This window comes from Nansenia antarctica (genome assembly GCF_963989245.1).
Source record: "Nansenia antarctica genome assembly, chromosome: 1".
NCBI lineage: Eukaryota > Metazoa > Chordata > Actinopteri > Argentiniformes > Microstomatidae > Nansenia > Nansenia antarctica.
In genome coordinates this window covers 95,831,210-95,847,243 of record NC_137674.1, presented here as the reverse complement: position 1 = coordinate 95,847,243, position 16,034 = coordinate 95,831,210, and the positions used below count along the sequence as shown (strand labels likewise).

General features: G+C 48.2%; 1 protein-coding gene across 1 annotated transcript; it reads left to right on the top strand.

Annotated features, from left to right (window-relative positions):
* Nucleotides 1–12,794: 12,794 nt before the first annotated feature.
* On the top strand, nucleotides 12,795–13,871 carry LOC308154625 (kelch domain-containing protein 10-like; the record flags this gene model as incomplete). Its single annotated transcript, XM_080527792.1, has 1 exon — nucleotides 12,795–13,871. One exon carries the CDS (start codon nucleotides 12,795–12,797, stop codon nucleotides 13,869–13,871), a length of 1,077 nt encoding a protein of 358 aa, XP_080383918.1.
* Between the last annotated feature and the right edge of the window lie 2,163 nt (nucleotides 13,872–16,034).

Sequence of the window (16,034 nt, the reverse complement as noted above, 5' to 3'; positions counted from 1 at the left end):
AAGCAGAAAAGGAAGTGTCAGAGAAAACACCAATACTACAGATTTATACCACACAAGTTCACTTTATCTCACAAGGTACACAACACATTGCTGTATTTATCACCCCTGAGAAAAGTATGTTTCACACACATACTGGACCATTGTGATGACCTCTAGTCCTTTGAATCTCTGCCTCAATTCCTGCTTTACCTTTTGATATATTAGTCCATTGCATTCATCAGGCGCTTTGTTGATCCAGCTTCACTCATAGTACACAGCGTACACATTAGTTGTGCAGAACAGCTCCCTGTTCTGGTAAGTGTGAGAGACACAGGTGTCGGTGTGGGGGTCCCACAGACAGCGGCTGGCAAGCAGTATCCCCCCACTCCCCTGTTGCCCCACCTGCCCCAGTGTCACTGTGCATACCAGCCTGTAGCGATCATGGCACACCGTCTTCACCAAGCTCCTGACCTCCTCACTCAGCGCTGTGACCAGAGAGCCACAGCAGGGGGCGCTGTAGCCAACACCCTCCAGCCGTGACGACAGGAAGTCCTGCAGCATGCGAGAGGCCAGGGCACAGGGGAACCTCTCTGTGGGCCGGGCCGACCCTGCAGGGACCTGGGACGGAGGAGATATAGGGTGCATCTCAATTGACCTGGATTGGCTTCCTTTCTCTCCTCTCCTTCACCTGCACTGATTTGAAAGCCCTAGAATTTGGAATTTTCTTTTGCCTATTCTGTTCTTTCAAATGACTGCCTTTTAGAGTGAAGGAGACGGAGGGAAGACCTCATGATAGACTATTGAGATGCAAGAGTGGCAGAGGTTGGTTTAGACTACTGTCAAGATAAGGGCAGCTCAGTTCCACAGTAATATATGTATGTGTGTATACCACCATATGAATGTGTCTTTGGGGGACTTTCTTAGACCTGTTCATTCACTATAACAATAGGTTTCCTTGGCGGGGCCTTCCTCGCTGCAAGTTTCAGTGCTGCACGTTGCTGAGAACACAAACAATTGATGTTAAGCAGAGGGAAGCAGTATGAAAATAGCTATGGCCTGCTTAACTTCACTATCTTTCATTTAATCAGAATTAACAACTTCCATCCATATCAGTATATTGTGATACTAAACAGTCAGATGTAAGACAATGCAAGGAGCCTCACCCTGAGCCCCTTAGAGAACTTCTGGGCAGCCATGAGCCCCTTCAGGCTAAAGAGCCCCATGGTCTGGGTCTGTGTGTGAGTCTGAGTCTGGGTCTGTGTGTGAGTCTGAGCCTGGCTCTGTGCAGGCCTGCTGGACAATCTGCGGAGCAACCCAGGGGCTCCTACTGACACCTGGACATGACACACATCAGATCATCATCTTGTGATTCTCAGAAATCACATTTACTTAGCAAAGTCTATGATTTTAGGCATCTTGAATATAGTGAATGCACACACTTACTTACTCATACGTATGTACGCAAGCATACGCACACACACACACACACACACACACACACGCACACACACACACACACACACACACACACACACACACACACACAGGTATCGACTGCACCCTCCCTAATTATGTCCCATGCATAATGCACTTTGGATAAATTACATCATTTTTCTCAATTACATCATTTTAAAAAGCAGCCAGACTTATGTACATTTACACAATGACTGGTGGTGTTTGCTGGTCATGTGTGGGGTCCTGTACCTCCTTCACTGCTTTGTTGCTGTTCTCCTGGATCTCTCTCACTGAAGCCTTGCTACCTCGCTTCACCTCTCTGGATTTCTCCATCGCTAAACAGAAAGTACAATAAGTATTGGAAAATAAAGACTAATAAACTAAATAAATACACTAATATACTATACATATAAATAGAACATTTGTCTTCATTATTTTCTGAACGGAACACCAATGAAAACATATATAATCCTGAACAATTTGAAGCTGTAATTGTGTAACGATTTACATTGATGTTACTGACTATTGACTATATGATTTTGATCCTTGATTTTACTACGCAAAATAACTATGCAAATAGCATGTGACAGAATTGAACTCACCTGCTAGAGAAAGTAGTTTACTTGGGTTTTGCTGTGAGGTCTCTTACCTGTGATGGTTGCGTCCACTGTGTTGGTGTGAGGGCAGGAGCAGTTGGTTATAGTCTCACTGACCAAGTACCTCCCCCTGCTTGTGATGCTTCTCTGTGGGTTGCCAATGCTACTCAGCCCACCTGACCTCCTGGCCCTGCCAAGCCCTGTCATTGTAACAGCCGTATTTCAAAGCAAACCAATATAAGGTTCTGTATGCACTCTGCACACTGGCCAAATCCATCAATCACAGGCTGAGTTCCAATTCAAAATATCACCTGCTTTCCTCAGCTGTTGTCAACTGTATGGATTTGAAATGTATGGAATCGGTGTGAGAAGAAGGGCTTGTGTCAATAGCTGCACATCCCCCTCTGGTGGTGGACCATGTGGAGAGGGAACCATCTTTCAGGTGTGGAAGTGAACAGGGCAGAAGAAAGGGGAAGAGATTTTGGATTAGAATTGAGCCAGAGGTTCATACTGTACTACCCACAGAGGAAACGTTTGACACACATTTAGCATGTTGGCTCCTGCCACACAATGGGACACAGGCCTGGGCTGCACTAGTGAGTCTGGACCACGACTCTCCAGAGACTGCTCTTCACATGATGTGGCCTGACTGGGGGACGTGCCAAACAATCCTCTCTCTCATGGGCTCGGCCCCTTACCGTTTGTTTAAAAAGTTGCATCAACAACACCATGCATTTTTTCCCCACTGTATCCTAGTGATTGACATATAACTCTGTCGGTTTTGAAGTCTATTTGATTTTAGTTGCAGAGTACTTTTTTATTGGTTTATTCAAGTTTTACAAGCTGAGCCTTTACAAGATGATTGACTTATCTACATATAACATGTCTAGGCCAACATTACTACTTTATTTTACTACTGTATCTGTTCATTTTATGTGGTATTCTCTTCTTACTGCTAGGGTCTTGCTGGTAGCCTACTTGTTGTCATGTAACAATTACCTCAGCAATTACCACAGCTGCAATGTCCACATACAACTGATTGCTTCATAAACATGAATATTCATATCAGACAAAACAAATGACACAAATATGCTATGAATGTTTCTTTCATTCTGCATGGAGCCTACTTTAAATTCATCAAATTACATTAGCCAGAGGTCTACACTGTAATCATCATGTAAAAAGCAGTTGCATGCAAAATTCATAGACAATAAGCGTAGTAGTTACACAAGGATACCAAATCACTGTAAACCCATTATATTATGTAAAATACAACATAAAACATATACCAACTAGAATATACATTATACATACATAATATATATTATTTCCCACTGTAATACAACTGCCATCACTTTATCACCTTATTCTACTACTTTTTATTTATTACCTTACGTTGATTTTGTATTCTGCTGCTATTGCTGCTATTCTTGATTTTGTATTTTGCAGCAATGCCAATGTCGAAGAACCTGGACCTAAGATCTTTACTCTGTGTACCCATACATTAGATGTAATAAAAGCAATTCTGATTCTGATCTGATCTCCCTTTTCATACACCTCTTTATCGATAGTTGAAAATAGTTTTCAAACTCAACCTTTCAATTGGAGAAATAGTGATATTATTTGGTTTAATGAAGTTATGTAATGGATTCATACAGTATCAGCTTAATCATGAATATTCATGACAACCCCATATCCCAGGCTCAAATCAGCCCCAAGTCTCACTCCCACCCATGCACTTCTTGAGATCAGAGGTTTGCACAGCTGTAAGTCATGATGTGGTATTAAATTCACCCTGCCACCTTGCTTTACACCTATATCAGGGTTCGAGTTATAAGCTGAGCTTTGTGGGGGTCTCCAAAATAACAGTGCGAAATGTTCTCATGCACACTCGCGAATCATGCCCACACAGCGTTGGGACTTACAAGTTTTAATTAGCCATAGGCTACTTGTTGTGAAGGCCCACAGTTTAGTGCCAGTTTTAGTTTCCCCAAACCAGCCCTATTTTGCCCCTGGTATTTCTTTATTATTTTCTATACAATTCATATACGTTTCGTGAAGTGTATGTATTATTCTTGTAATGTTTATGCATATGTTTGATGACGTAGTATATCCGGGGTGTGTCCGTGACCCGGATGCTACGTTCGGTGGTGTATATATAAGAAACGGAAGTAGTCCGCGAGTCAGTGTGTGATGAGCAGCAGAACGAGAGAGACCCAACGAGAGAGAGAGTAACGCGAAGTCAATGTAAGATGGCGGATTCAGTACCACGCACACCGTGCAGAAGCTGAGGACGCCAGGAAAGCGATTATTGAGTGTACCACTGTAGCCCGTTTAGTTGTGTTCCCGTTGGACCGCCTTGCCAGCAGCCGGCTGTTCAACGTTGGACCAAGCGAGACGCCAGCTGGACATAATCGTCGCCTCCACGAGCGGACTGCGACCGAACACTGACTCCAGCGGAGCTTCGACGCGGACCACCGGACCTGGGCCCTTCACCTCGTGGTGGACCACGAAGACGGCCCTTTCCCTCCGCGTTGCTACGTCACCCTCCCCCTTTCGTCGGCTAACTTCATCGACGCACATGCCATTCAACCAGGCCTCAACGCGCACCACCGCCCTGGACTATAAGCCTGTTCAGGCCAGAGACTATCAGTGAGTGATTGAGTGTGTGTGTGGCCGGCCGGGAGGGAATGTATATGGGGATGTATACAACCGTCATGTATAATAAATGTGTTGTTCATATGTGATACCGTTACCGTGTGTTAGTTGTTTGTAAGGCTAATGCTAATGCTAGTTCCAATGCTAAATGCTAATGCTAATTACAAGGCTAATGCTAATGCTAGTTCCCATGCTAATGCTAACTATAGTAACTGCTAGTCTACCGGTTTGCTGGCGCCCCCTGCCTGTATCCTCCTACACTGCCTATTTAGCTCCATTAGTTAGATAACCAGCCCCTTCCTAAATTATAGTCCTTTTCAGCTACTCCCTGGTTACAATTGGTCCTTCGAGCCGGATTGGTAGTGTAGTGATAGCATGGCTGAGCGCAGCCAACCAGACCAGACAGTTACCCCCCCTTCTCCGCCCCCTGAGCCAGAGCCACGACCACAGAGAGTCCCGCGGTTGCCTCCGAGGTTACAGGAGTATGAGCTTGAGCTCGAAAGCTCACTGAGTGGTAGCGAGGAGCGCACTCCACGGGATACAGTGGTCGGAGAGGCCGAGGTGTCCGCCGGCGCGCGGGTGGCTAGCACTGAGACAGCCCTCAAAGAGCACCAGCCTGAGGATGAGATGGCAGAACCGCAGGGTTTTGCCGTGGAAACGGAAGAGCAGGAAGGAGAGGCCCGGTCCGACAGCGCCTGCGGGCGGAAGAGGGAGGGCCTCAGCCTTAACGATCTGCCTCCCAGTACGGCGCGCTCGAGACCTAGCTCCTGCCGCTCAGTGGCTTCCTCCCGGTCCAGGGTTTCCGTGGGCAGTTCTGCCTCTGGGGCGGATAGCCTGCACTCCAGAGGGAGTAGTGCCGCGCTGTCAGAATATATGCGCCAACAGGCCGAGATGGCGTTAGAGCGGGAGCGCCAACAGGCCGAGATGGCGTTAGAGAGGGAACGCATCAATTTCGAGCGCGAGCGCCTCCAGATGGAGGCGGCGGGGAGACAGCGCCAGGAGGCGCTAGAACGCGAGCGCCTCCAGATGGAGGCGGCGGGGAGACAGCGCCAGGAGGCGCTAGAACGTGAACGCCTCCAGATGGGGGCGGCGGAGAGACAGCGCCAGGAGGCGCTAGAACGTGAACGCTTCCAGATGGAGCGCGACCGCCTCCAGATGGAGGGGGCGGAACGCGCGGCGGAGAGACAGATGGAGGGGGCGGAACGCGCGGCGGAGAGGCAGATGGCGAGAGAGCAACTGCACGCCGAGAAGATGGAGGAAATGATGCAGACCATGCGCGACGTGTGCATCAGCAGAACTCCGTCGGCCCGTAGCTCCAGAGCATCATCCGCACGGCCCTCTCGAGTGCCATCTCCTGAACCCCCCGCCGATGGCTCCATGACCCCCGCCATGACTGTCCAACTACAGGCCCAGCTGACCACCTGGAAGGAAGAGGACCAGGGACCCGACCGCTACGCGGCCCAGAGGGAGCCAGCGTCGCTGCCCGGGAGGGGAGCCATCCCCCAAGAGCGTAGCACTCCCCTAGGTCCTCCAGTGCACCAAAATGCATGCAGGCCGGACACCCAGACCGTCACTCCAGCCCCGATGATCCACTACAGGATGTTCCCCCAGGTGGAGGGACCCAAGTTCCCCTTCTTCAAGGACGAGGACAGGAGCCAGTATGTGGAGCTACGCATCTGCCTAGACACGCTCTTGGACAACTCCTGCTCAGAGTCCTACAAATATGCGATTCTCCTTCAGCATGTGAGGAACCCCAGAGCCCACAACATGGTACTGGCCCATGCCTCCGCACCGACACCTTACACCAGAGCGCTCGCTGACTTGGATGCCCGCTACGGTCGTCCCTGGAACCACGCCCTTGCTGAACTGCAAGCCCTCGAACAGCAGGCCCCCATCAAGGATGACCGGGCGCTGGATGACTTCGCGCTCCGCGTGCACACCTTGGTTGGGATGCTGAAGACGCAGGGCCCAGCTGGCGCCAGCGAGATCAACAGCACCTCCAACGTAGAGCGGCTGCTCCGCAAGATCCCACGCTTCCGGCAGGAGAGGTTCCGGCGACAGCAGCGCGTTCGTAACCCCGGGAAGTTGGGTCTGAGCATGGCTGCCTTCGCGGAGTTCCTACTGGAGGAAGTGCATGACACCAACGTAGACGCCATGGGTTACGCTGAGCCGAAGAAGGAGAGGGAGAAGGGAGACCGCTGGGACCGGCCGAGCTCGAACAGAGGACGCCCAGTAGGAGTGCTGCACACGGAGGAGGAGCCTCGGAGAGAGAGGAAAGCCCGACCTGAGGGAAAGGATTCCTCTCAACCCCCTCAAAAGGGACGGAGAGGTCCACCGCCATGTCCGTACTGCACCAGCGAGCACTGGTTCAATGAGTGCAGTGACTTCAACAACCTGAGTACCGAGGACAAGCAGAGGTGGCTCGAGGAGAACCAGAGGTGCTGGAACTGTGGGCGCGACCATCTGGCTAAGAACTGCACCTTGAGGAGGAAGTGCAATCGCTGTGAGGAGGTCCACCTCAACATTCTACACGAGGTCTCCCTCGCCAGGTCCACGGAGGGCACCAGAAGCCCTAGGTCCGGTCGCGCACCGGAAGAGGAAACCCCTGTCTACTACCTAGACTCGCCACAGAGCAGCGGCTCCAAGGTTCTACTGAAGGTGGTGAAGGTCCGACTTCACCACAACAACGCTGTGTACGACACGTACGCCGTTCTAGACGACGGGTCGGAACGGACCATCCTTCTCCAGGGGGCAGTGCGCCAGTTGGGGCTCCAAGGGACTGCGGAGAAGCTGACTCTGCGCACGATACGTCGCGACCTTAAAGAGGTCACCGGGGCGAGAATCAACTTCTCTATCTCCCCGGCGGGGCGGCCGTCGGATAGACATCGGCTTCAGAATGTCTTCACCGCCGACCAGCTAGCGCTCTCCCGCTACGACTACCCCCTGGAGAGGTTACGCGCAAGATATCCCCACCTACGGCGAGTAGACCTACACCCGATAGAAGGAGCGGAGCCAACCCTTCTCATCGGCTCGGACAACGCTGACCTGATCGTGTCGCTCCGTCCTCCGCTGAGAGGACCACGAGGCTGCCCGATGGCTGTTAAGACTGCGCTTGGGTGGGCCCTCCAAGGCGCTACCGAGGGGAGAGATAGAGACGGGAGAGCTACGTCATCCCTCCATGTCCGAACCGAAGAAGCAAACCAACCAACCGGACCGCCTGGAGTGGAATCTATTGCTGCCAGTGCACCTGGAACAGCTAGTACCACAAATGGTTCACCACAGGATGACCAACCAAAGAAGAAGTCTCTGTGGACAGAGCATAAGTCTCTGGATGGGAAGCCTTACTACTACAACTCCCAGACTAAGGAGTCCCGGTGGTGGCGCTACCGTGCCATGGCGGCAACAGCTGTTGCCGAGGAACACCTGCAGGTGGCCATGCACCCTCACGTGGCCGAGGTCAGCATTGACGCACCCGTCAACTCCGTCGAGTACACGTCAGCCATGGAAGTCTCAGCCAGTATTGTAGACGCCTCCAAGGAGGAAAGGCCGGAGTTGGCGAAGAAAACGTACAAGTGGAACCCAAAAGAGGAGGCCAAGCAGGCCTTCAAAGAGCTTCTGCAGGAGAATGGTGGTTCATCCAACGCGTCATGGGAGCAAACCATGAGAATGATCATCAACGACCCACGCTACAGCGCCCTGCCCAAGCTGAGGGAGAAGAAGCAAGCGTTTAAGGCCTACCAGGCTAAGAAGGAGAAGGAACAAGCCAAGCAGCTCAGGAAGAGGAACTGGGAGGCGCTGAAGAGCATTCTGGACAACATGGCCAACGTCACCTACCGCACCACCTGGTCCGAGGCCCAGCAGTACCTGCTGGACAACCCCACCTTCGCTGAGTACGAGGAGCTGGAGAACATGGACCAGGAAGACGCTCTGATCTGCTTCGAGGAGCACATCCGCGCCCTGGAGAAGGAGGAGAAGCAGAAGACTCTGCTGAGGGAGAGAGACCACTTGTCCGAAGGTGCCGTGGTACTGGTGATCGACCAGTCCCTTCCACGCGCCGCCTGGCAGACAGGCAGAGTGACCAAGGTCCTATCACCTCATACCTCACGCTGCTAGAGCAGCCTAGCCAGTGTGCCTTCTTTAGTTAACTGAAACCGAGGGTTTCATGGGGCGGCTGTTGTGAAGGCCCACAGTTTAGTGCCAGTTTTAGTTTCCCCAAACCAGCCCTATTTTGCCCCTGGTATTTCTTTATTATTTTCTATACAATTCATATACGTTTCGTGAAGTGTATGTATTATTCTTGTAATGTTTATGCATATGTTTGATGACGTAGTATATCCGGGGTGTGTCCGTGACCCGGATGCTACGTTCGGTGGTGTATATATAAGAAACGGAAGTAGTCCGCGAGTCAGTGTGTGATGAGCAGCAGAACGAGAGAGACCCAACGAGAGAGAGAGTAACGCGAAGTCAATGTAAGATGGCGGATTCAGTACCACGCACACCGTGCAGAAGCTGAGGACGCCAGGAAAGCGATTATTGAGTGTACCACTGTAGCCCGTTTAGTTGTGTTCCCGTTGGACCGCCTTGCCAGCAGCCGGCTGTTCAACGTTGGACCAAGCGAGACGCCAGCTGGACATAATCGTCGCCTCCACGAGCGGACTGCGACCGAACACTGACTCCAGCGGAGCTTCGACGCGGACCACCGGACCTGGGCCCTTCACCTCGTGGTGGACCACGAAGACGGCCCTTTCCCTCCGCGTTGCTACGTCACCCTCCCCCTTTCGTCGGCTAACTTCATCGACGCACATGCCATTCAACCAGGCCTCAACGCGCACCACCGCCCTGGACTATAAGCCTGTTCAGGCCAGAGACTATCAGTGAGTGATTGAGTGTGTGTGTGGCCGGCCGGGAGGGAATGTATATGGGGATGTATACAACCGTCATGTATAATAAATGTGTTGTTCATATGTGATACCGTTACCGTGTGTTAGTTGTTTGTAAGGCTAATGCTAATGCTAGTTCCAATGCTAAATGCTAATGCTAATTACAAGGCTAATGCTAATGCTAGTTCCCATGCTAATGCTAACTATAGTAACTGCTAGTCTACCGGTTTGCTGGCGCCCCCTGCCTGTATCCTCCTACACTGCCTATTTAGCTCCATTAGTTAGATAACCAGCCCCTTCCTAAATTATACAGTCCTTTTCAGCTACTCCCTGGTTACACTACTCATTTCACCACATCAACACCACCACATGAAACAACAGCTATAAGCGACCCTCTGAGCAATAGACGTCTTTTCAACCTCGCGTCTACGCTTGGCCATCATATATAAACCAGCTATATTACGGCTATATTTTCTACTTATCTTAAATGCATGAAAACCGTTATTAAACCCCTCTAAACTGTCAGAATACGTCCCAGACGTCATGTAGTATGAGATTCATATAGTCTAGCATAGTTATCCTAGCAGAAGTGGTGGTTTAAATTGCGTCTATACGTCGCTGTCCTTTAACCCAGATAAATGCGGTCTGTGTCTAAACCTGTTTTAGTCTAGCAGCACGTTGAGTTTAAATTAATACCCTAAACGCCTGTAGATTGTCAAAATATGTACCAGACCGTCATTTAGTCTGAGATTCCATGTAGTCTAGCATAGTTATTCATGCAGAAGAGGTGGTTTAAATTGCGTCTATACATCGCTGTCCTTTAACCCAGATAAATGCGGTCTGTGTCTAAACCGGTTTTAGTCTAGCAGCACGTTGAGTTTAAATGAATACCCTAAACGCCTGTAGATTGTCAAAATATGTACCAGACCGTCATTTAGTCTGAGATTCCATGTAGTCTAGCATAGTTATTCATGCAGAAGAGGTGGTTTAAATTGCGTCTATACATCGCTGTCCTTTAACCCAGCTAAATGCGGTCTGTGTCTAAACATATTTTCTACTTATCTTAAATGCATTAAAATTCAGTAGGCTGTTACAGGTCAAAACAACTAGACCAATACTAAACTAAAGAACAACCAAAAAAACATATTTTCCCCCAAAATAAAATGTGACAACAATCAATTTCATTAATGGGAGACCCTAAAGATGAGAAAAATCATTGTTGTCATTTGTTCTACCTCGGGTACCTTTGCAGCTTCACGGTTCACCCAATGAACAACCTGCATCATCTAATCAAATCAAATGCCGCTTGGAGCCATGCGTTATGCAACACGATTGGCTGTTTCATATGGAAGTCCCACCCATTTCAGATGTTCTGTCTATTTCATTGGTTGTTCGGCGAGACGTTTAAATTCAAAAATCGACCGGTCGAGTTGAGCAGAGAGACAAGGGCAGACAGTTTGAAGAAGTGAAGTGCGCGAGGAGTTGGTTACCTGGTTACCGAAAGAGAAATAATTATATAGACTCGACAGTTGAATTTCAGGTAGGTGGTGAAAATGTGATTATCCAGCGCTGACTATCTACCTACGTGGTAGACTAACTGTTTATAGCAAGCGCTCGTTTGTTAGATACGTTTTTGTGCAACTGACTAGTGTTTATGTTCTCCGCACACGCTAGACAAGGTAGAACGGGCCCCAGGCAGAACGGGCGGTGCTGGCTACAGAAAGAATAACCCAACCTAAATGTTGTCTCCCTAACTGTTAATAAATACTATTATGTTGTATGTAATGTTCCTATTTCATTGTTAATATTTAATATTTAATATTCTTATTTCCTTATTTATATTTCGTATTTACTATTTCCCTAAATAAATACATGTTCCTATTCATATTTCCTTGTCATAATTTACTTATTACTCATGAAAATTGTATTTGTCTACTTATACTAAGTGTTTAAACGTCTAGGCTATAACAAAGCTAAATTGATGTGAAATTGGAAATTGAAACGTCTGTTTAAACTGCATTTCAACAGCTATATATAGTCTGCCGTTGAAATGCCTATAGAAACAGTCGTTTCAATTTCACCTCCATTAGGCTTTGTTTTAGCCTAGACGTTTAAACACCGGTGTTTCAATGTCTAGGTTATAATTAAGCTAAATTTAGGATAAATTGGAAATTGAAACAACGTCTATGTTAAGACGTTGAAATACCGTTGAAATATAGACGTTGTTTCCCTTTCTATGTTTCAACGGCATTTCAACGTCTAAACATTCTAAACGTTTTTTACATTTCCAATTTGGCCTATATTTAGCCTCGATTTGGCCTAGACGTCTACGGGCCATTTAGACGTTGTTTAGACGTCTAATCAACGTAAAATTGCTCACTGGGATTAATCTCCTGTGAATGACAGTAGGCCTTTGACTGCCTGCACTTTACCACCAAGACACTATGGGGCGCAGTAGAATATTGTGCAACAGCAGAATATGATCGTTAAGAAAGCATTCAGCAGCTAGCTATCATGCCGCCCCAAAAAAGCCCACTGCTGCCGACCGAGTCGACAAGCCTGGAAAGTTTCGGGTTTTCATCCAAGAAACCAAACTTGAATTCAGCTGCACCTGTTATGACACCCAACGTTGAAACTGTTGAAATAGCAGAGCTCAAACAAATCCAAGTGCTTCCGAAGAAACATAATATAACATAAGCTTGGATGAGATAAGATGATGATGAGGCTAACAACAAGAGGCTAACAACATCAAACCAACAAATATAAACTCAACAATTAGAATGTATATTTTAGCTACATTAACCTTATTGTAACATGTAAATACTGATACTCACGGACAAATCTATCCCACGTTTTCAAACTGCCACAATGTAAAGTGCGTTCGTAAATTTGCTCTGAGAACGCCGGAGCGCACACTGGGTCAACGTCATAAAGGGACCAAGTCATTTGATTGGACAAGAGGCATTCCATGAGAGCTGATCAGATTCCAAAGCGATTTTACGAACGCAGCCAATGCAAACTGTAAATAGAGCATCTAGGTTGCTAGGCAACGAACGGGGAGGGGGGCGGGGCGCTCTCTGATTGGTCCGTAGATGCACAGCCCGGCGTGCATTTTTCGAATGTTTTCGAGTGTTCATATTTGTCACGTATTAGTAGGATTCTGTCTAGATTTTATGTAACGTTTTTTTTTTCTTCTTTCGGTTGACTTCAAGGATCTGGAGAAACGATGGAGGACCAGCTGAATAGATTCGAGAAGCTGTCAGCAGAGCCTCCTCTCCGAGTAGCAGGTACCGGCCACCGCAGCGTGGCAGACAACACCAACCTGTACGTGTTCGGACTCGGGTACAACCCCGACTACGACGAGTTCAGGGAGCTGTGGAGGTACCACTTCGCCACGAGCACCTGGCAACAGATCCGCACAGAGGGCTCCATGCCCATGGAGCTGGCCTCCATGTCAGCCGTTCTGCACGGCAACAACCTGTTCGTATTCGAAGGCACCGGGATCGGTGCGAACGACGTCCACGTCTGCAACATCAAGTACAAGCGGTGGTCGCTGCTCAACTGCCGAGGGGAGAAGCCCGACAGAATATACGGACAGGCCATGGTCATCGTTAACGGCTTCCTGTATGTGTTTGGAGGAACCCCAGGGCACAACTACAGCACAGACCTGCACAGGCTGGACCTGACCACCAAGGAGTGGATCCACCTCAAGCCCAACAACCCCCTGGACGACCTGCCGGGGGGACGGTACAGGTACGATATAGCGCACGACGGACAGAGGATCTACATCCTGGGAGGGCAGACCTCCTGGACGTCCTACCCTCTGGACAAGATTCACGCCTACAATCTGGAGACCAACTCGTGGGAAAAGATCGCCACCAAGCCTGATGATCAAATAGGGTACCCGGCTCCTAGGAGAGGTCACAGCTGTGTGCAGATGAGAAACGACGTGTTCCTGTGCGGCGGGTACAACGGGAGGCGGATCCTGGCGGACCTGTGGAAGATGAACCTGCAGACGTTCCAGTGGACCAGACTGCCGGCGGTGATGCCGGAGCCCACCTACTTCCACCGTGCTGCCGTCACCCCGGCTGGCTGCATGTACATCCACGGTGGCGTGGTGAACAACATCCACGAGAGCAATCGGACCGGCTCATTGTTTAAGATCTGGCTGGCCGTGCCCAGCCTGCTGGAGCTGTGCTGGGAGCGGCTGCTGAAGGCCTCACACCCCCACCTGGCCCGGCTCTCCACCGTGCAGCTGCTCAACCTCGGCCTCACACAGGAACTCATAGAGCGCTTGAAATAGGGGAACGGACGGACGGACGGACAGGGAGGGAGGGAGGGAGGGACGGGATGGGAGGAGAGGAGAGGAGAGGAGAGGAGAGGTTGGGAGGAGAGGGAGGGAGGGACGGACAGAGAGACGGACGGGATGGGAGGAGAGGGAGGGAGGGACGGACAGAGAGACGGACGGGATGGGAGGAGAGGTTGGAGGGAGAGGAGAGGAGAGGAGTGGAGAGGAGAGGAGAGGAGTGGAGAGGAGAGGAGAGGAGAGGTTGGAGGGAGAGGAGAGGAGAGGAGAGAGGAGAGGAGAGGAGAGGAGAGGTTGGAGGGAGAGCAAAGGATTTCTTTTGAAGAACAGAAGTGTTCTTCTGCCAATCTGCCTACGTAGCCCCGCCTTAAAACCAAAAACAATGGGATGCCTTTTTTCCCCTTTTGTGTTTGTGTTTTGCACTTCTGATGATGATGATGATGATGATATTTTTATTGAGAAAAAAAACAAGTGGAATGTTTCATTGATTCCGGTCATTAGCGGTTTATCTTTTATCGTTCAAAAAAACGTTCGGGTTAAAATGTCAGAGGTTTTAATTGTATGTTAGCTTATCGGTGTGGAGAGCAGACACATGCTAGTTATGATCTTTAAAAAGCACTTCAGTTGAATGTAATTCTGCATCACACTCCTCATGTCCGCGTTACACTAATAAACTTTGTTAGACGTACACGCTGGTGTCTCCATCCTGTCAAACAAAGACCAGAGAGGTGAGCAACACACCTTTCAGAACAGTTATCAGTCACTTTATTTCTTCTCCGTGTGCTTGCAGTAGTCATTTGTAAAAAAACAAATCATCCATCACTGTGAATATGGTGCTCCTTAAAATTACTTTAAAAATGCTTTTATTCAAATAAAACCTATGCTGATTCTGTTCAATCCTTTACTCCCTTTAAAGATGAATTACAGTTTTTTACGATTGCTAACTCACCATGTTCAATACTGAAACCACAGTTTCACAACTCTTCATACAGTCTGCATTCGTAACACTCATGTTGGCCAATGACTTCATTCATGTCTCAAAAGAAGCTCGTTCAACCACACACTGTCAACAATGTTCACTCAGAAGCATACACTGTCATTCATAACATTCTGACTTACAAAATACTAACAACAGGGAGCATTACATAGTTTGAATGATTTTCACAAGAATGAATATTTCATTATAAAAATTTGATTTATAGTAATCATAGACAGAATAGTTGACTGTAAAACTGTAAAGTATTAGGCAACAAGAATGAATCAGAAACGCCACAATTTAAATCTATCCGATATTCTATCTTTTGCTTCTATCCTTTATATTCTATGTTTTATCCTTTTTTTTCAGTAACTTTGCAGAAAGTAAGTTACGGTACGGTACATTTACTTCAAAGTACACTATATTTACTTGTGTAAAATGAAAAGTGAAAAATAAAGTGGAAGATGCAAAGTTCAAATAAAAAAGAAAAACAGAAACTCTAGGGCTACAATACAATAGCAATCACACCAAAAATGTCTCACTCGTCACGGGTATCTCGGCCAATCATTTTGATGTTTTTGCTATACAGTCCATTCACTTTCCCCCGTTAGCACGACACATTGTCCACATCTCCATTTCCAGTGACATCGCACCTGACATAAATAATCATGTATGCTCGTCCATGAATTGTGCTTTGATCTAATGTTATGCTACTACGGGAATCAAGTGATTTGACATTAGAAATTAATTAGTTTAATCTCTTGTGCAATGTGCTACAATCTGGGCACATGAATGATCGGATCGGTGAGCAGGGGTCAACTGTCGCGCCATTCATCTCATTAAGTTTCATAATTGGATTCAGTTTTGTACAAGGCATCCTTTCTTTAGCGACAGTATAGGCTGCCCTGAACGAACTAGCTAGCTGTCTCCTTATACATACTGGAGGTGAGTTCTGCTACTTTCTTCGGAAGCACTTGCTTTTGTTTGAGCTCTGCTATTTCAACAGTTTCAGTTCAACGTTAGGTGTCATAACAGGGCAGCTGAATTCAAGTTTGGTTTCTTGGATGAAAACACAAAACTTTCCAGGCTTGTCGACTCGGTCGGCAGCAGTGGCCTTTTTTTGGGCGGCATGATAGCTAGCTACTGAATGTTTTCTTCTCAATAATCGTGTTTTCACGTTCGCA